The sequence below is a fragment of the Candoia aspera genome, chromosome 3, assembly GCF_035149785.1.
Source record: "Candoia aspera isolate rCanAsp1 chromosome 3, rCanAsp1.hap2, whole genome shotgun sequence".
Classification (NCBI taxonomy): domain Eukaryota; kingdom Metazoa; phylum Chordata; class Lepidosauria; order Squamata; family Boidae; genus Candoia; species Candoia aspera.
In genome coordinates this window covers 203,206,752-203,226,856 of record NC_086155.1, presented here as the reverse complement: position 1 = coordinate 203,226,856, position 20,105 = coordinate 203,206,752, and the positions used below count along the sequence as shown (strand labels likewise).

General features: G+C 40.8%; 1 protein-coding gene across 1 annotated transcript in view; it reads left to right on the top strand.

Moving 5' to 3' along the window:
* The window catches only part of FAM135B (family with sequence similarity 135 member B), a 135,435-nt gene that overhangs the window by 55,088 nt on the left and 60,242 nt on the right, over positions 1 to 20,105 (top strand). The window contains exons 2-3 of the mRNA XM_063300278.1: positions 7,915 to 8,010; positions 14,149 to 14,228. Coding sequence (XP_063156348.1) covers positions 7,934 to 8,010; positions 14,149 to 14,228 — 157 coding nt within the window. The 5' untranslated portion in view covers positions 7,915 to 7,933. The remainder of the gene's footprint in view (positions 1 to 7,914; positions 8,011 to 14,148; positions 14,229 to 20,105) is intronic.

Below are 20,105 nucleotides of genomic sequence, written 5' to 3'. Positions count from 1 at the left end.
TGATGCTAGGGAGAATGGAGGGCAAAAGGAAGAGGGGCTGACCAAGGGCAAGATGGATGGATGATATTCTAGAGGTGATGTACTCATCCCTGGGGGAGCTGGGGGTGTTGACGACCAACAGGAAGCTCTGGCGTGGGCTGGTCCACGAAGTCACGAAGAGTTGGAAGCGATTGAATGAATAAACAACACAACAATATCAGCAACTAGACATCCTGAAGGCTTTAATCGAGCTTTAATTATTAACACCATTAGATCCTCAGCTTTTCCTCAGTAGCGTGTTGAGTGCCATTCAAACTGAGGGGCCCATCATCTCGAACTGTATCATCCATCACTTTATATTGTCTTTGCATCGTGGTTTTCTTGGGGTGGTTCAGGAGTGGTTTACCATTGCCCTTTCCCATGCAGTATGACATGATGCTTTTGTCGTTGTCATAATCCACCTCCATAAGTTTCCTGTATTGCCACTGTCTGATACAGGCTGATTTAGCTGGGCAGTTGGGATGTCTTTCACGCTGTGGGTGACCTGACATCATAAGTTCTACTCTTGGTGCACCACAAACACACACACCCTGCCACAATGAGGCAGCAGAGCAGGACTTGAGAAGAGAGGGAGAGGGAGAGAGGGAGGTCCCTACCCTACCTTCCTCACGATTGCATTATGCGAATAAAATCCTTGGTATACTGAATCAAAGCACTTCCTTGTCTTAGTAGTTGGGATCTGTCCAGCTAAAGTAATTTCATTTTCGTCTTATCCAAGCACTGGCATCATTTCTCTTCCGCAAAACAGATGGCACAGTTGATGAAATGCCAGAAAGTGTTTTGTGACCTGTTGTAAAGAGGCAGACAAAGCTGCAGAACGGAGGAAGGGGAAGAGGGAAGTCGAATGCTGTAGAACCATTTTTTCCCCCCTCTCTTGAGTTTGTTTGTTTGTTTGTTTATATCAAATTTATATAGTTGCCTATCTCATGAGAAGTGACTCTGGGCAGTGTACAATAATCAAAGAAAAACAATATAGTACATATATAAAAGGTAAAGATAAAGGTAAAGGTTTCCCTTGACATAAAGTCCAGTCGTGTCCGACTCTAGGGGGTGGTGCTCATCTCCGTTTCTAAGCCTTGGAGCCGGCGTTGTCATAGACACTTCCGGGTCATGTGGCCAGCATGACGGCTCGGAACGCCGTTACCTTCCCGCCGAAGCGGTACCTATTGATCTACTCACATTGGCATGTTTTCGAACTGCTAGGTGAGCAGGAGCTGGGACGAGCAACGGGAGCTCACCCCGCCGCGTGGTTTAGAACCGCCGACCTTCCGAACGGCAGCTCAGCGGTTTAACCCGCAGCGCCACTGCATCCCTAGTACATATATAAAAGCAAGCAATTAAAAATATAAAAAGCCAACAATAAAAAATAGAGATTAATTAAAACCAACTTATATACAAACCCTAGGCAGAGAGGGAATGAGTACACCCACTTCAATAGTGGAGCCATCTGGACATACAGTATTTCCAGTTCCCTTGGACCCCCAGGCCTGGTGACGTAACCAGGTCTTGAGGGACTTCCAGAAGATCAAAAGGGATGGACCTAACCCAATGTTGGGAGGAGGGGAGAGAATGTTCCATAAGGTGGGCACCTTGGCAGAGAAGTCTCGCCACTTGGGACCCACCAAATGTACAGTAACTCCCTGGTATTCACAACATGCCCTCTCTGCCAGATCTAATGGTGTGGGCTGATGTAATTGAGGGCAGGTGGTCCCTCAGATAACCTGATCCCATGCCATGAAGGGCTTTAAAGTTTAAAACCTGCATCTTGAATTGGACCCAGAAACAAACTGGCACCCAATGCAGCTTACGGAGCAGAGGTGTAACATGTGATGTCCTAGGAGCATGCATAACTGCCTGGGCCGCTACATTCTGCATCAGCTGAAGCTTCTGGATACTCTTCAAGGGCGGCCCCATGTAGAGCACATTACAGTAGTCCAATCTGGAGGTGACTAGGGCATGAGCGACTGTGAGCAGATCCAGGAATGGGCACAACTGGCACACACCTGAAGCTGTGAAAGGCCCTCCTGGCCATGACTGCCACCTGCTGTTTGAGCAGCAATCGTGAATCTAGGAGGACCCCCAGACTGCGCACAGGGTCAGTTTGAGGCAGCGCATCCCCATCCAGCACCAAAGATGGCATAGTCCTAGAACCAGCAGGCCCCAAAACCCAAAGCCACTCAGTCTTGCCAGGGTTGAGCTGAAGCCTTATGTCCCTCATCCAGACTTTCACAGCCTCCAGGCACCCAATTTTCTGATCCGAGCCTCCCAGGGTCTTCCTCAGCCATCCCTGGGAGGGGAAGCCAAGCACCTAGAGGCACTTTAGCTTCACCAGCTCTCCACACCAACAGAGTACCTGGCCATCACCTCCCCCCACACTGCAAAACACACAGAACACATTCAAACAGACAAACACACAGAGCCTCCCTCTCCTGCTGCTCCGCTGGAAGAGGGTTCCCACATTCACCCACCACCAATTCCTCCCCATCTTTCTCGAAATAATTTTGAACATTCCAACAATAAGCAACTTTCCAATCTTCATGAATGTGAAGATTTTCAGATGTTACTTAGGTGAGCAGATTTTACCATTTATTCATGGCTTGCTGGTTGTTTTTCAAGCCAATTTCAGGACATTTACAATGGCATATAAATCTTACACGGCCAAAGGCCAAGTATGGATAGAGCTGCCTACTTGTGTATTTTCAATTTCCATGTTCTTTGCTGTGGGCAATCAATTTTTGTGGCACCTTGAATCTGGGTCATCTGAACAATCACAAAGGTCTCCCATATAGACTACTGTAACACACTCTACATGGGGCTACCCTTGAAGAGTATCCGGAAGCTTCAGCGGGTCCAGAATGTGGCCATGTGGGCAGTGATGAGTGCCCCAAGATCAGCACATATGACACCACTCCTGTGCGAGCTGCACTGGGTGCCACTCTGCTTCCAGGTCCAATTCAAGGTGTTGCTTATTACCTTTAAAGCCCTACATGGCATGGGGCCAGGCTACCTGAGGGACTGTCTCGTCCCCATCACTTTGACCCATCCCACCTGGTCATAACCAGAGAGGGCATGTTATGGACCCCATCCATAAAAGAATTCCATCTGGCGGGGTCTCGGAAGTGTGCCTTCTCTGCAGTAGCTCCTGCCCTTTGGAACATCCATCCCCCAGAGGTGAGACAGGCCCCCACACTCCTGGATTTCCATAAAAAATTAAAAACCTGGTTGTGCCAGCAGGCCTGGAATGGGAAGGGGACTAGCCACTCCTGGGGATGGCTAGCACCACAGAATGATTTTAAAAGGGCCCGTTATACTCATGGACTGCTAGAGAACTCTCAGCCATCTGGATTTTATCTCATTTTTACTTTTAGGTATTTATTGTATTTATAATTGTTTGAATTTTAACTCTGTTTTACTGCAAACCGCCCAGAGTCCCTCCTTTGAGGGGGAGATGGGTGGTGATAAAATTTGATAGATAAAATAAATAAATGTTTTTATCAACAGGGGAAAAAAAAGGTTTTTTTCTCCTGAAAAGTGGGAAAAGATGTTTTTTGCCATGGTGGAAAACAAATTAGCAATAAAAGGCTATTTCTCTCATGTCAGGACAGTGTTATTATGGTTGGTCACACAGTCAGCCAGATGTTTAGACTGGATTTGGCATTTTTGTCCACCTGTCGAGTCCTTCCCAAGGACCTGGGGTAGGCAGATGTTGTTGTTTGATGGTGTGTTAAAGGTATCGGCGCAGGATGGAAGCTGTTCCAAGTAAAGCTGCCTTTTGCAATTGACTGATGGCGATTTTGTCAGTGCTGATGGTGTTCAAGGGGTGCTCCAGATGTTTTGAAATGGCATCCAAGGCACTTATTACGATTGGTGCCTTCTTTGCTTTCCTTTGCCACAGTTGTTCTTCTTCTCTTTGCAGGTCTTTGTATTTTGTGATTTTCTCCAGTTCTCTCTTTTATCTTCTGCTGTCTCCAGGTTTTGCAATGTCCCCTATCCAGACTCCTTTGTCTTTCTTATCAACAATTGTTAAGTCTGGGGTGCTGTGAGGCAGATGATGATGATGATGATGATGATGATGATGATGATGATGATGATGATTTAAAATTTATTGGCTGCCCAACTCCAGTAGACTCAGTAATCTGCTTATGTCCAAGGACCTCACTTAATGTTAAAGATATTGGTTGGACTTGGGGCTGTCAGGTCTATGACATCAGATAGATGAGGGCAATGATTTTGGCCTGTTTGTCAGATGGACTGGATAAATTAAAGGGTTTTCTTGGAGAAATTAAAGAGGAAATGGCTTAGTTAAGCATAGCCATTTAATTGGTTCTTCAAAAGGAAAAAAAAATGGGTCACAGAAAATTGGCCAGACTTGGAGTGCTGTGGGAACTGCAGATTGCTATCTGGGGAGGGCCACAGATCCCTCACTCCTATACATTAACTTTAAAAAAATGCAGTAATTCCACTTTTCATCCTCCCTGGGAATCAAGGCAGTGCATATGGGGAATGAAGGAAATGCCATATCCTGCACTGAGCACGTATAGTTCACCAGATTGTCTTCACCATCTCTTGCTCTGGGACCCTCTAGTTACAACAAAAGACTCACATGCTACTCTACCAGAAGTGGGCTCCAACACTGTGGAGGGCAATGAGATCTGATTTCTGAAACCATCACTTTCTAGAGCCTTGAGAACAAATGTCCCTAGAGTGGACAATCAAACCTGCAGAGCAACTACTAGACAATAGAGGGGAAGTTGCCTTCCTTTTATCCTTTCTCCTGGCATTGGAGTCCAGTGTGACACTGCTCTGGAAATAATGTCTTGAGAGCTCTGAACTTTGACATTTTTTCAAGGACAAAAGGAGGCATGGATGGCCACCTTGAAGGATGACATTGTTATTATATACGCATATTCTCTTCTGAAGAATGCTCTGCAAATGCTGGTTGTCACTATTATTATTGCTGTTGTATTTGCTGTTGTTACTGTTGTCGTCGTCATTATTATTATTATTATTATTATTATTATTATTATTATTATTATCCCAGCTTAGGTTTTTCTCTCCCCCACCCAGATACCTTGTTATACATGAACATAGCTTATGAGTCATCATTGCTCTTTATTTCAACGTCAGCTCATTTTAGTCTTGAATCCGACTCCATTGATTTCTGAACTACCAGCACACAGTATGAGAAAGAGGGAGAATAATTTCTCCAGGATAGTATTTCATAAGCATAACAGAGGAGGGGGTTGATTAAAAAACAAAAGGGGGGATTCTATTACGCAATCAGACCCCAGCCTTCTTGAAAAAGCTGAGCATAAGGCAGTATTTGCCAAAAATGTTTTGAAGACTGGTGATTCAGAGTCTTCAGGTTTTGTTTTTTTTTCCCTTGTCCTTTCAGCCATTATTTCAATCACGAGCATTTTGTTTTGCTTCATTTTTGTTAACTTTTCCCTTTTAGGGTGATGAGCTGATTGAATGAAACAGTTAATTAGGGCTGCAATTGGGTGAATGTATTTATTTGCTCCAGAGTCATGCTGCAATGCTGGGATAAAGTGCCTTGCAGTCAGACTGCTAAATAGGTGTGCCATGTTTACTGTGTGGTACTTTTGTGAATATAAATTGACACAGTGGGTTTCCCATTTGCACTTCTCTTTCCTTACAGAGACGCAGTGAGTTTGCTAGGTCAGGTTTATCTGCCATCACTTGCTATCTAGAATTGGTGGCGGACGGCTGAACTTCTAAGTTGACATCATGGAAAAGTCTTCTGTTTGATCCTGGATGAATAGACCAGCTTTGGCCAATCCAAGGAAAGCAAAAGACTACAGCAGTCTTAAGTTAGTGGGCACCTAACCTGCTATTCATAAGCTCACTTCAAAGTGGCTAAATCAGTCACATAAGGGTCACAAGAGAGATAGAAACTTTACCACATTTGCTAAAGGAATTTTTCTTCTCCCCCAGTTCACCTTGAAGGTGCAAATAGCAGTTCATATTAGAACATAATATCAGCTCTGTTGGATCAAGTCAAGGCCCCATCTAGTCCAGCAAACTGGGTCACACAGCAGTCAGCCAGGTGCATCTGGGTATCCTAAAAAAACATGAACAGGAAGGCAAATTCTTTCTTCCACCATTGCTCCTTTGAAGTTTGTATTTGAGGTATGTGATCTCTGTGGAGGAAGATAGTAAGCAGCCATCCTGTGGTAGCCATCAATAACTTTCTCCAATCCCGTTGAAAATCATCCAGTTGGATGGTTACCATTCCATATGATGGCTGCAAATTACACAGTTCACATATATTTTGGTGCTGATGGGACTGCTCAAACAAGCCACTGTGGTCCCAGCCAGAGCTTTATGCAACAACAGGATGCAGCTAAAGAGGAGCCACTGGAGGCCATTTCAGGCAATAGCACTGCTGGTTTCAAGGGGTTCCAGTGGAGCTCATATACCCTCCAGCACACTGCAGCTTCTGGGTTGCCTCGTCTTCTTGATGCTTCCTGTCCATCTCCCCACCATGCCAGGCAGTGGCACCTCTGAGTTTCCCGAATGGCATAGGTGAACATGGGGACTCTCTAGGCTGCAAAGAGAAGAAGTAAGCAACTTTTGTTGGCCAAGACCATTGCTTGACATATGAAAGGGGAGCTAAGAGCTGCAGTATAGGTTAAGCTGTACCACATATCGGGTAAGGTTGGGCTTTGAGAGGCGTCTTTGTTTTGTTTCTTTGTTTTTTGACTGCCACGTGACTCTCTTATGGATATTGATGTTGTTTCCTTATGGTTTCCCCCCACAAAATGGGGTGGAATGGTGCTGTCAGGTTTCAGTGATCACAGTCAAAGGGTGTTTCAAGATGCTGCAAAAGGATCTTTGGGATACCTGTAGGTGAAAGTGACCCGTTGCTGATTTCTGGTTTTAGAAGCCCAACAGTGGACCCTAAATAGGTTGCAGAATTAGCATACTGGGACTTGGGGATGTGGGCCAGGAAAACCTGGTCTTGTTTCATCCGAAGTCTTGGGACAGGACAGGATAGACTCCTGGATAGCTAGTCATTTGCGACAATTATTAGGATTTACATATCATCTTTCCACACACACACACCCAAAAAAATGGTGGCCAAAAAGATAACAACAAAAACACACAATGAAAACCCACAATGAAAATGTTAAACATTTGTAACTAAAAAGAACTCTTCAGTGACAGAGCCATAATGTTTCTACCTATTGGCAGACCTGTTGCTTATCAGTAAAGCTATGGCCTTGGTTTTATTTTCTCTGGCTTCTTTCTTACAGTCTGGTTATACTTATGCATTTAAATGATTTTCTCTAATAATATATGTCCATGAACACTTTTTTCCCCAAATATATGTATTTTTCTCTATTCATTCCCTGGATATGCTTGAAAACCCATATGATTTTTGAAGGTCTTTTGTTGAAATTAATTGCCTATTTTTGAACACATTTCACTCCAAACTAATAAAAGATTAATATTTGTTGGCTGTACATGTTTTATGCATATGTAAGGGGCCCATTGCTCCAAAGTTAGAAGCCAGAGCAGGGAGTAAGGGCACTCTTTACCTTACCTTTAAGTTCTGCTGATGAACTCAGAGTCCAGCAAACAGACATTTTATATATCATTATCATTCATTCATTCATTCATTCATTTATTTATTGTGTCATATTTATATAGCAGCCCATCTCACAGAGAGTGACTCTGGGCAGCATACAAATTTTGGACTTGGAGAAACAGGTCTGATTTAGTATAAGCTGATGTTCAACAACCAGCACATTTGGCCTCATATGTTTTCAGGGAACTCCTGTCAAACTTTACTTTTTCCCATCTATTGATACTGTCCCTAACTTTCTTCTCCTTTGCTACTTATTTTTTCAGGTGATGACCTACAAACATCATGTCGGAGGTCCAGGGAACTGTCAACTTTTCTGTGGAGCTGCACAAATTCCATAATGTTGATCTCTTCCAAAGAGGGTGAGCCAATGTCTCCATGCAACGTTCATGAATAGTAGTGACCTTCCAGTTTTAGTTTACTCTTCCAGAAAGTCTTGTTTGATATTGCATGACTGCTTTTGTAGTCAGTCTAATGTATGGATATCAAAATTGGGCTGCAGAATTTTGGGTAACCAAAAGATGGTGCCAAGTAGTTTGGGCTCATTGTATTTTTGCTGCCATCTAGTTGTCACCTGGAAACCTTTGCTCCCATCTAGTAGCCATATGGATTTTTTGAAACCCAGATATAGTACCCTTAATCAGATAGATGATAGATGATAGATGATAGATGATAGATGATAGATGATAGATGATAGATGATAGATGATAGATAGATAGATAGATAGATAGATAGATAGATAGATAGATAGATGATAGATGATAGATAGATAGATAGGTAGGTAGGTAGGTAGGTAGGTAGGTAGGTAGAGATAGATAGCTTTAAACCCAAATGATGATTTTTTTTTACTTTATTTTATGCTGATTTAATGCCACTTTAGCATGCAGTGCAAAAGCATCTGTGTAGATAAGCATGCAAGGGAGAAAAAAAAAAGTCAAATGTAAAAGCAGTATCTTTCTTAAGCCAGAGGAAGGTTTACAAAATTGTTTGAACATTTGAACTTCCATCAGGCTAAATGATGAAAATCTAAGGGAAAAAAACGGAACCAAGTCATTTCTGTATTGTTACCATCTTAGATGAAATGTTAGGCAGAGTTTTCAGGTTGAAATGAGTATTTTGAGAAAGATAGCAATTCCCTCAAGTTGAATTTGATTCCTGGTGCACATGTGGACAGATACATTTTCAGCAATAGTGACACATGGCTTGCCATGGCCTTCTATGGTCCATTTTTACTTTCCAGTCTATCCTACAGCCCTAGGATTCCCTGTTGTCTCTCATCTGAATAATAACCAGGCCCAACTTTGCTTAGCTTCTGAGATGCTGCCACCTGCAAAGTAAAGAAGCAGCGTTAGGAGGTATGAAAGATTGTCCCAAAGCTTGATGAGAAGAAAAAGAAAAGAAAAGAAAAGAAAAGACATTGTTAGTCTCCCTCCATTTTGGAAATAGAAGACACAGTACAGTAAAAGTCAAAGTCTGCTCCAATCTTCGCTAGTTAGAGCCCAGATTTTCAAGTTGGAAAGACTATGTTCCAATTCTCAGCTTTTTCACCCAAACATGCTGATATATCTCCTTCAGCTCTACTCAGCCAACAGGATGGAATTTTGAAGCTCTGTAATGGGCAGAGTTTACACATCTCCTTTTCCCCCAGTGTGGCTTAAGCAGGCAAATACACCTATCAACTCCATTCTATATATTCAGAGTGGCAAATGTTCTATTCATTCATTTTTCAGTTAGCTGCCATATGTAGTTCCCAAGCACTGAACAGCCCTGTGTAAGCTGGTTTGTCAACAGCCATCACTGAATTGGAAGCTACTGAAAGTAACACTGCTGGTGACTCCAAAACTTGGTTACATGATGTATCAGATAGGGGTATAGGCATGGATGATGCTCTAAGCTTTTGTCATGATTCTATGGCAGGAGGAACCCAAGGCTACCATTACAGTTTAAAATATTCAACCTTGTATAAATCTACCCAGAAATAACCCACACTGAATTCAGTAGACTTACTCCTAATATAGGGCAGCAACATAAATCAGAGCGTCTACTAGAATGTATCAAATAATAAATAGTAAAATCCTAGTAAAACCTTCTATGCTGCTTAGAGGATGTTTGGGAATAAATCCAATAAATAATTTGTGTATTCCATCAACAGGGAGAAACTGTAGGGGATGCTGAATGGGGAGCAAGCAAAATGAAAATTTATTGTCTCTTTTAAACAGAAAGCATGGAGCTATTTATTGAGTTCTGAAGGACAAGCATATACAATGTAATCTTTGGAAGAGAAACAAATGTGAAGGTTCTTCTCCTTATCTAAATTCACTCCATCAAATCTCATTTTATAACTTGTGAGACTAGAGGTTTTCCAAATTTCCTTAAAGCTCCTGACAATCTTTACTGAGCTGAAAAATAAAATTACCCATATCTGCCTGAGATCAATTAACTAATTTATCTGTTCAGTTCATATGCAGCTTTGTTCACTTCTCCCCTGTTCTGAGGTCATTCAGTATATCTGGGGAATTTTATGAGAATTTGTTGACAAATTCTGGGCTACTACATTGAAAAAATATTAATTTAGAAGACACAGAAATATTTCCAGAAAGAAACACATGGATTCTCAAACTCTGCAAATTAAACATTGGATCTGAATTTATAAATAGTCTGATTTAGTTGACTGTACTCAGAAATGATGAGCATCAGTCTGGTGTAGTGGTTAAGGCACCAGGCTAGAAACTAGGAGACTGTGAGTTCTAGTCCCACCTCAGGCACAAAGCCAGCTGGGTGACCCTGGGCCAGTCCCTCTCTCTCAGCCCTAGGAAGGAGGTAATGGCAAACCACTTCTGAAAAACTTGCCAAGAAAACTGCAGGGACTTGTTCAGGCAGTCTCCGAGAATCGGACACGATTGAACAGATTAAAAAATAACTCAGAAATAACGAAATGAGAACACAGATAATCCATACTTTCAAAATGTTCCTATATAACAGGGAACCCCCTTGTTTGTAAGAAATCAGTAATTTGATCCCATATTTTATTTTTAGTGAATGGCTTGTTAACATTTTTGTTAGTTCTGGTTGGTAGTTTTGACATTCTTTTGGTCTCTTTGGTGATACCATTCTATCTGCAGTTAGTAAACAGAACCTCCTGTACTGTATTTATCTAGGATTTAGCTTAGCACTATCGACCTTCCATTGATCTTTACCCTGACATGTCAATATGAATCTGAAGGGGGCAACATGGGTGAAAAATTCAAGCAATTCGGAGAAAGCAGAAGAGTTTTCTAGGTTTTAAAATAAAACCTAGTGAAATATTCTGTCTGATGGGTCTTTTGCGCTGTTAAGTTTTTGGTTTTTTTCTCTTTTGGAGATCTTTCTCTTCTGTAAATGTTCCACACTTTTGACTGGAAACCTTGGCACTTTAATTACTTAAAATGTTGGCCACATAGGCAGTAGGTGATTAAATGCAAGTCAATTCTGTCTTCAGTTATATTCATTTTGCTTGCTTGCTTGCTTGCTTGCTTGCTTGCTTGCTTGCTTGCTTGCTTATCTATCTATCTATCTATCTATCTATCTATCTATCTATCTATCTATCTATCTATCTATTTATTTAAAAGATGCATCCATTAATCTGTGGCAAGGTACAGGCTGTTTTTTTCTTGGCAGTATAATTGCTTCTTTCCCATCCTTTGTAGGAAAAGCTTCCAAAAATGAATAGCTTGTTGTAAGATAAAGTAATCATTTGGCTGGGCCTCAGCTATTTTGTGATGATGCCTTCAAACAAGCAAAATGTTGGTTTCTAATGGAACTAAAATGGAACCACTGAAGGTGATATTTGCTCCCAGACAATAAAAACAATAATTATGACTCTAGGGACAGGAAATGTGCACCCTTGGGAACAGCACTGTCTGAGCATAGATGCTTGGCTTGTCAGCAAGCTAGTTCCATGGAATATTTTTAGGCTCATGTTTCTTCCAGAACAGTAACTGGAAATTGCATGACATGGGATTGACAAAGCAGAAGACACTCCCACCAGCTTCGATAACGGGATAAAAATAAAGCCTTTTATTCCTCCAATCCTGCTATCTCATCCCCTTTATAATATAGTTCACCAGTAGACATTCAACCACCACCCTCTGATAATTATTTGGAATAATGCTAAAACTATGGTTTTATTAGTAAGCGTTAGTTATGGCTAAAATATTGATCAGGTTGGTGCTTTCATACAGACATATCTGTTTTGCCTTTTCAAACATGGATATGAATTGGAACGCAGTTTGGTGCTGAAATCCACTCCATATTGTGCTATCACCCCCAGATGTGCTGTAAGATTTTGTTCTATCACTTATATTGAAATACGATCAAACTGCCAGCTTGATCAGCTGCTGCAGAGGTATTGGGAGTGGGAAGAAACCATATTTTTCTTGTTCCCCCTGGAGAGATGCAATTCCTCATTCCTCCCAGGACAGTGTCCTGCAAATCATGGGCTGAGGTTTCTTGGCCACACAGAGCTTTGGAAGACAGCTATCACATGGTAAACAGAAGTCTTCAGTCTTTGGCTGTCAGCTTAGTAATTCTCCATAGCACTAAATGTACTTTCTGAAGTGTTTACTCTGTTGGAGGACAGAGAGAAAATCACCCTGCCTTGCACACTTGCCAACAATTCAGTATGAACAACAGGTGAGCTTGGATGGACTCCAGCAGTGCTTTTGCACATTTAAGCACTCCTAGGCATTTCATGAGAAATAGAGCCAAGTTTTTAATACCAGTGGTATCAGACCTTTTAAAAGTTCTGAGAAGGGGAAGGGGGAGGGGAAGAAGAAAAGAGGAGGAGGGGAAGGGGAAGGGGAAGGGGAAAGGAAAAGAAAGGAGGGGAGGGGAGGGGAAGAAGATGGGAAGGGAAGGGGAAAGGAGAAGGAGAAGGAGGAGAAAGGAGGAGAAAGGGAAGGGAGAATGAATGGAAGGGGAAGGAGAAGGAGAAAAGAGGATGAGAAGGAGGTAGAGGAGGAGAAAGGAGAAAGGAGAAAAAAGGGAAGGGGAACATGATTGACCAAATCTGTTCTATATCTGAAAAGGTCTAACTAGAGTTTGTCTCCTTGGGCACAGGTCTGGAGGTATTTTCTTTAGTGGCCTCAGCTTCTCTCTGAGATAGGCATTTTCCGCCCCATCTGGAGCATAAAACATATGTTCTGGAGCAATTGGTCACTGGCAAATGCAACAAGACAGGTAGTGTAACAACCGACCAGGGTGATGACATGCTGTGATCACACGCCTGCTCCTCATGGCAACCTGCTGGATGACAGACTCTTCTGTGTCAAGGCAAAATGCTGGCTTTGCTTTTCTCTGTTTCAAACATTAGACATTTTAACACTTGGAGCTCAAGATATGCATGAACAGTAAGGGCACAGGCTTTTCATTTAGTAAATACTTTGTGGATCAACCACAGAGATGTTATGTATAGTAGCTGCTATTCTGACTTACTACTTACTGCTGACTTATTACTGGCTACAGTCATTCTCTTTTTAAAAAAAAAAAAATAAAACAAATTCTGGGACGAGAACAAAGAAGTAGGATTTGTGTACCAATTCTCTAATACTAACCACACTGAGTTATCTGCATGGATAGCATTTCTGAATCATAGATGATAGCCATATCTACCTCTCCATCCTGACAATTCAAGATAACCCAGAGGTAAAGTAACTTAGAAAATGGGTCCTCTGGACTTTTAAACCAAGTGAAATATTCAGTATTATAATGTACATAATTAAGAATGGTACATTGAAGTCCTGTCCTAGGTCTGGATGGGGAGAAACCAATTTTGATTTAATCCTACTAGTCCTACCAAGACTGAGTGGCTGTGGATATCAGGCCCCCACCCCCCAGGTCTGGGGATTTCCCATCTTTAGTTCTGGATGGGGCCACACTTCCCTATTCAAGATATGAGTTGCCAGAGTTGGCACACTCAGGATCCCTTTGATTAAATAGTGTCATCTATTGGAATCCAGGAAATGGGCCTTCTGTGGTGGGAGCACCTGCCCTCTGGAATGAGATCCCTCCTGAGATCCATGGGGATCTTTTTTTTTTTTTCTGGTGACAATGATCACTTGCCTTTAACAAGCCTCATTAAACAGCTGCCATAGTTCCTTCCATTGTTTAATGGGCAAACCTTTAACCATTAATGGGCAAACCATAAAATATTTTTGTTTTGTTTTGTTTTGTGCCTTTGAGTCAGTGTTGACTCCTAGTGACAGCCTGGACAAATCCCTGCAGTTTTCTTGGCAAGATTTTCAGAAGTGGTTTGCCCTTGCCTTCTTCCCAGGGTTGAGGGAGAGGGACTGGCCAAGAAAAATGCAGCGAATAGTTTTTTGTTTTTTGTTTTTCTTTAGTTCTACTTTCTAGCTTTTCTATTTTGTATTTTAGCTATATGTTGAAAACTAATAAAGTTCTTTCATTATGAAAAGGTATTGATTTCTAACCATCTTCTTTGTTCCAATCCTGTTTTCCTTTAGGTATTACTTGCTACATACAAGTCTGAAAGTTTCAGCTAAGATCCCACATCGATTGTCAGCAATTCTGGCTGAACAAACAGGTAAGGGTTTTTTCTTTAAAGAAAAACAAACTGGAGAAATGAACTGAAGTGAGTTGAAACTGGTTTTCTCCCATAGTTAATTGTTTTATTCCATTATAAAATATAAACAATACATTATAGAATACAGGTAATAACTGTGTACAGTGGCATTTATACACTAGGAACAGGAAACTGTTAACACTGTGTTGATTAAGATAAATTAAACCTTGAAAGAGGAGAAAAACTCATATTCTATATGATTTCTAAAATGTTAATGAACATAAAGTTGCTTAAGTGTGCAATTAATGCTAACAGTAACATTGATAAAAAAAATTGCAAAGTACATTAAATTATTGTATAACATGAAAAAAAATGTAGTTCTTTGAGCTTAATACTAAATACTTAATACTGAAGTTTCCACTGTATTATTATTTGTTGTTATTGATGAATATTAAAAGAAAGAAAGAACAAAATGAGCTGCTAGGGAAAAGTAGATATGTATTTAATCTCTAACTTCCCCCTTCTCTATACCCAAATTGATTTATAGTGTTTATAGACATTTAGATCCCCTTAAAACCATAGCGTATATGTTTTGTTTTGTTTTTAATTTGTCTTGCTGCGTGATGTATTCTATATGTGGAAACCATTCTTGTTTGAATTTAGTTAAACTTCTATTGTGTATATCAGTGTTTCCCAACCTTGGCAACTTTAAGATATGTGGACTTCAACTCCCAGAATTCCCCAGCCAACATGGCTGGCTGGGGAATTCTGGGAGTTGAAGTCCACACATCTTAAAGTTGCCAAGGTTGGGAAACACTGGACTATATATACTGTTAGTTTCACTCTTTCTGCATAAGTTACATATTGTCAGCGTTGTGTCTTTCTTCCAAAGTTGGGCAAAGTTTATCCTCGCAGTCCTGATTATACTGTTTCTTGTTAATGCATTCTGGAATTATACCTAGTTAAAAAAACTGTGATTTCATTTCAAATTTAATTTTTAAAATTTCTAAAGTTTTAGAAATGAAATTTTAGAAACTGTTTTGAGGGGTAGATCAAGGATGGTGCATCACTGAAATATGAACTGTTCTGTAATCCTGTAGACACCTAAATCTTCTGGATGTTAAGTTTTTGGTTGTCATTCTTAGCTTTGCATTATGATTTTGCTGATTTTTGAAGATGTATTTTAGCCTTTTGATGTGAGTGACCTTGCAAACATTTTTACCAGGTCAGTGGCAAGAGTCTGCTTCTGAAGATTCTGATTTCTAGAGAGAGATTGGATGAGGCTTATATAGACTTAGTGGATTTTAACTCTCCTCCACAACAAATCTATTAGGATCCAATGAACCCTTTTAAAGTTGTAGCTGGAGTAAAACTATGGTGGATTTGAAAATTATTCCTGTTCAAGAGGATACATGATTATGTTAATACCATACCCCAAAGTTCCACTAAGACTAACATCCTTAATGAAGATGAAGCCCAGTTTGCAGCAGATCTTCTCAAGTAGAGCTTAATAAGAAATGGGTAGCTATCATGGATATAATTTTTTGGTGGTTGAGTAAGCTGTACAGTGGACTAATTTCATTTAATTATCTTTACACCACATTTCATTCATATATATATATATATATATATATATATATAAATAAATAATTAATTAATTAATTAATTAATAGTAGAGGTCAGCCTACTCAAAATACCAGGTGAACTTTGAACTTGTATTTCTGGAGTGCATATTACTTTTTACCAGTTATTTTCCAGATGAATGAAAAACAAATCCAATGTTTTCTCCAGGGTTAAATTTATTCTTGACTTTGACAAGGGGCACTTCAAACCCTTTTGCTGACCAGCTAGCTAACACCTAGCAGTGATTAATTGCAAGTGAATCAAAATATTCCCCTATAGTTGATTGTTATAAGGACAGATTCATAAAAAAATGTTCACAGAATCTTGTCTTCTAGCTCTGGATTTCTCCTGGAGGAATCCTGAACAATTTCCAAGGAACCCCAGAACTATACTTGAAAAAGGCTTGATCAAAAAGTATATTATAAAGAATATAGGTTAAGAAGCAGGGAGTTCTATGACTAACCATCTTCCTTTCCTTTCCTTTCCTTTCCTTTCCTTTCCTTTCCTTTCCTTTCCTTTCCTTTCCTTTCCTTTCCTTTCCTTTCCTTTCCTTTCCTTTCCTTTCCTTTCCTTTCCTTTCCTTTCCTTTCCTTTCCTTTCCCTTCCCACAAAGATTTTCCAACAATTCTGTCTGACTGCATCCCATCCTCATGACCTTGAAAATATGAATTTTAGTTTATGAAACATAACAGAGATAAGCTACTACATTTACATTACTGATGTCCACACTGGAAAATTAATGGGATCATTTTATATTTCCATCTTCACATAATGGAATAATATTACAGAAGCTGTTCGTAGTAATTCTTTCCAGTAGGCTAATTAGAAATGTCGGTAGGCAAGGCAGAGATGAAAGATTGATGGTAGAGCTGGGTGACTTATCACATTTTGTGGAGAAAAGGATGAAAATCTGAATCTAATCATAAAGACAAACAGTTCTATAGATGATTTCATTCTAGTCTTGAATATTTTGCTTAGGGAAAACTTTTTTTTTTAAAACAGAAGTATATCAACCAATTCCATCCCCTCTCCTTCCAAAAAGATGGATTGTACTTTAGGACCATCCAACTATTTTGGCATTTGGGCCAAAAATTAAGAGGAGCAAGGAAATAATATATCAGACAATCTATGACCCATTGGGTCATTGTTTCAGAGATATTTCTTTATCAGATTCCTCAGTGCCTTCAACAGTGACAGAGCTTCTAATGCACTGCCTTCACTGGAAAAATGCTTAAAAATTCAGGGAGATACTCAGATATGCATCTGCCTTGAAAACAGCCCATGCCATTCATGCTGAACTGTATAGCACAGTCAAACATCAGAAGTTGACCACAGGAAATGTTTTATGACATTTGGTATTATGTCATAAAATGTTTTATGATAATTTTGTCATAAAATGTTTTATAACATTTGCCAAATTTCAATTCCATGGGAGCCATGGATCCTGGAGTTTGGACACATTCTGTAAGTTAGCCCATTTGAGGTACCTTGGTTCAAAAATTGTTGCCCTACGACGCACCATTTCACCCAGTTAAAGGTTACAGACAGACACAAGAGTTTTAGGAGTATATAGGTAAAGGTAAAGGTTTCCCTTGACGTAAAGTCCAGTCGTGTCCGACTCTAGGGGGCGGTGCTCATCTCCGTTTCTAAGCCTTAGAGCCGCCGTTGTCCCTAGGGACACTTCTGGGTCATGTGGCCAGCATGACGACACGGAACGCCGTTACCTTCCCGCCGAAGCGGTATCAATTAATCTACTCACATTTGCATGTTTTCGAACTGCTTGGTGTGCAGGAGCTGGGACTAGCAACGGGAGCTCACCCCGCCATGCAGTTTTGAACCGCCAACCTTCCGATCGACAGCTCAGTGGTTTAACCCGCAGCACCACTGCGTCCCATACTTAGGAGTATATAGATAGCTAATAATTTGCTGCCCAGTGTGTTATGGGTAACTGCTCTCTGGCCCAAGAATTAGGAAGGTGACTCAGTCCTAGTGTGTTTCCATTTCTTCCCAAAGCAACCATTACATAGTTTGGAGATCCCTCTTAATTGTAAGTGATCATTGGAAGCCCAAGTGCCTTCAACAGCATGGAAGGACTATGCCAAACTTTGTCTGCTAGTTTAGCCACAATCCTTTCATTAACTGACTTCGCTGATCCATGCCCTAATACTCTTTCACTTGGATTTTGTTTCCACTAAATTTATTGTATCTGCCCACTCCAGCAGATTCTGGGTGGCTTAGAAAATGTAATACCAAACTAAAAGCATGATTAAGAGCATGGACAAAACAAAGCAAAACAGCTTGCACTAAAAACAACCATTAAAACAAAGCACAACACACACATCCCACTCAAACACATTAACTCCAGGACTGGGACCAAAGCAGGTTTTAAAGGCTTTTTGGAACCCCAGGAAAGAGGGTGCCCTCCATATCTCTGGGGGGAAGCTGTTGCAGAGGGTGCGGGCTGCAACAGAGAAGGCACACTTCCTCAGTCTCGTAAGATGACAACATTTAACAGAAATGATTTGGTGTGCACCCACTCTGCTGGAACTTACCAGGCAGGCAGAAACAACTGGAGATAGGTGGTCACTCAGGAATCCAGGCTGTATGCCATAAAGGGCATAATAGGTAGCAACCAGCACCTTGAATTGCACCCAAAAGCCAATTGGCAGCCAATTTAGCTTACGGAGAAGCGGTGACACATGGGCACAACAAGTTGTGCCCTTTGCTGCTTGCACCACTGAATTTTGAACCAGCTGTAGCTTCTGGATGGTCTTCAAGGGTAGCCCCAAGTATAGCACATTGCAGTAGTCCAGTTGTGGCGTGACCAGGGTGTGATTGATTATTTCCAGGGTCTTCCAGCCAAGGAAAGGGTACAACTGGCACACAAGATGAACATGTGCAAAGACCCTCCTGGCCACAGCTGCCATCTGCTCTTCAAGCAGGAGCTGTGAATTCAGGAAGACCTCCAAATTGTGCACAAGTCTCAAATCAACCCCATCTAAGACCTATGATATTCTATGTTCTGTGCAATAAATGAGTCTACCTTTCATAATGGTCTGGATATATAGCTGCCTCAGAACACAGATTCCAGTTTGCTCAACAGTTAAGAGATTGTGCTGATGTTGAGAAAGAATCAGGAGTATCTCCCAACACAAACACACAGAAGATGGGGCATCTCATTACAGACTCTAAGTCTGCCATGCAAATATTTTGGGGAAAATAGATTCAAGAGCTTCAAAGAGACCCTATCTTAATTAACTCACTAATAAAGGAAGGCTTTATAAGTAAAGACATGTGGCATTCGTTTGGTTATACCATCACACAAGTGTTGTCATGTTGGCATTATTGATGTTACTGTTGTGAGTATAGAGGATGGCCTTGAAGGACAGAGGGAAGATCCATTGCCAAGGCAACAATCAGATAAACGAGGCTTGAGCCCAGGGCAAGAAAGTAGTTTATGAAAATGCCTAAGATAGGCTCCCCACTTAATGTTCATGAGGATAAAAGAGGGAGGAAGGGAAACATTCAGACTTGCAAGATGCTGTTCCTATAACTGATTTGATATTGCAAATGAAATCTGTTTCTTCAGCACCCTATGATGGAGATATGGAAGAGACAGAACTTTCACTAGGCATCATGAATTGAAAAGTGTTCCAGAAATTCTTTCCAGGATTAATCAAAACATTTCATCATCTGGAACTTTCGCCCTTCCCTTCCTCCCTTTATGCAAATGCCTCTCACATTTTAGCATCCTTTTTTTTTTTATAGATGATAATGCTGTTATCAAATTAATCTCCAGCTTTGGTAATAGGAAACTACTAATGGTTTTGTGATCTGATGTCAGATGTGGAGTCCATTTGGAAACGTTTTGTCTCATTAAAAAGAGATACACTTAGTCCCTGTTTAGTGACTGACTCATTTAGCAACAATTTGCAGTTTCAATGGTGATGAAAAGCTAACTTTACAACCAATCCTCGTATTTACAACCTTCATAGATCTGTAAAGGAAAGGAAAACTGAAGTGAGATCATAGGCACAATCTCAGTTTCACTTAGCAACTGCTTCACTTAATGACTGAGTTGCCAGTCCCAATTGTGGTTGCTAAACAAGGACTACCTGTATGATTTAATATAGAATGATATTAATGAATGTAGGCTTATCAAATCTGAGCTACAAACATATGGACCACCACAAGATGGCAACCCTCATTTGACCTGGTCTGCTCCCATGTACTGGCTCAATGAATCAATCAAACTGTTGACTTTGTATGTAAAAG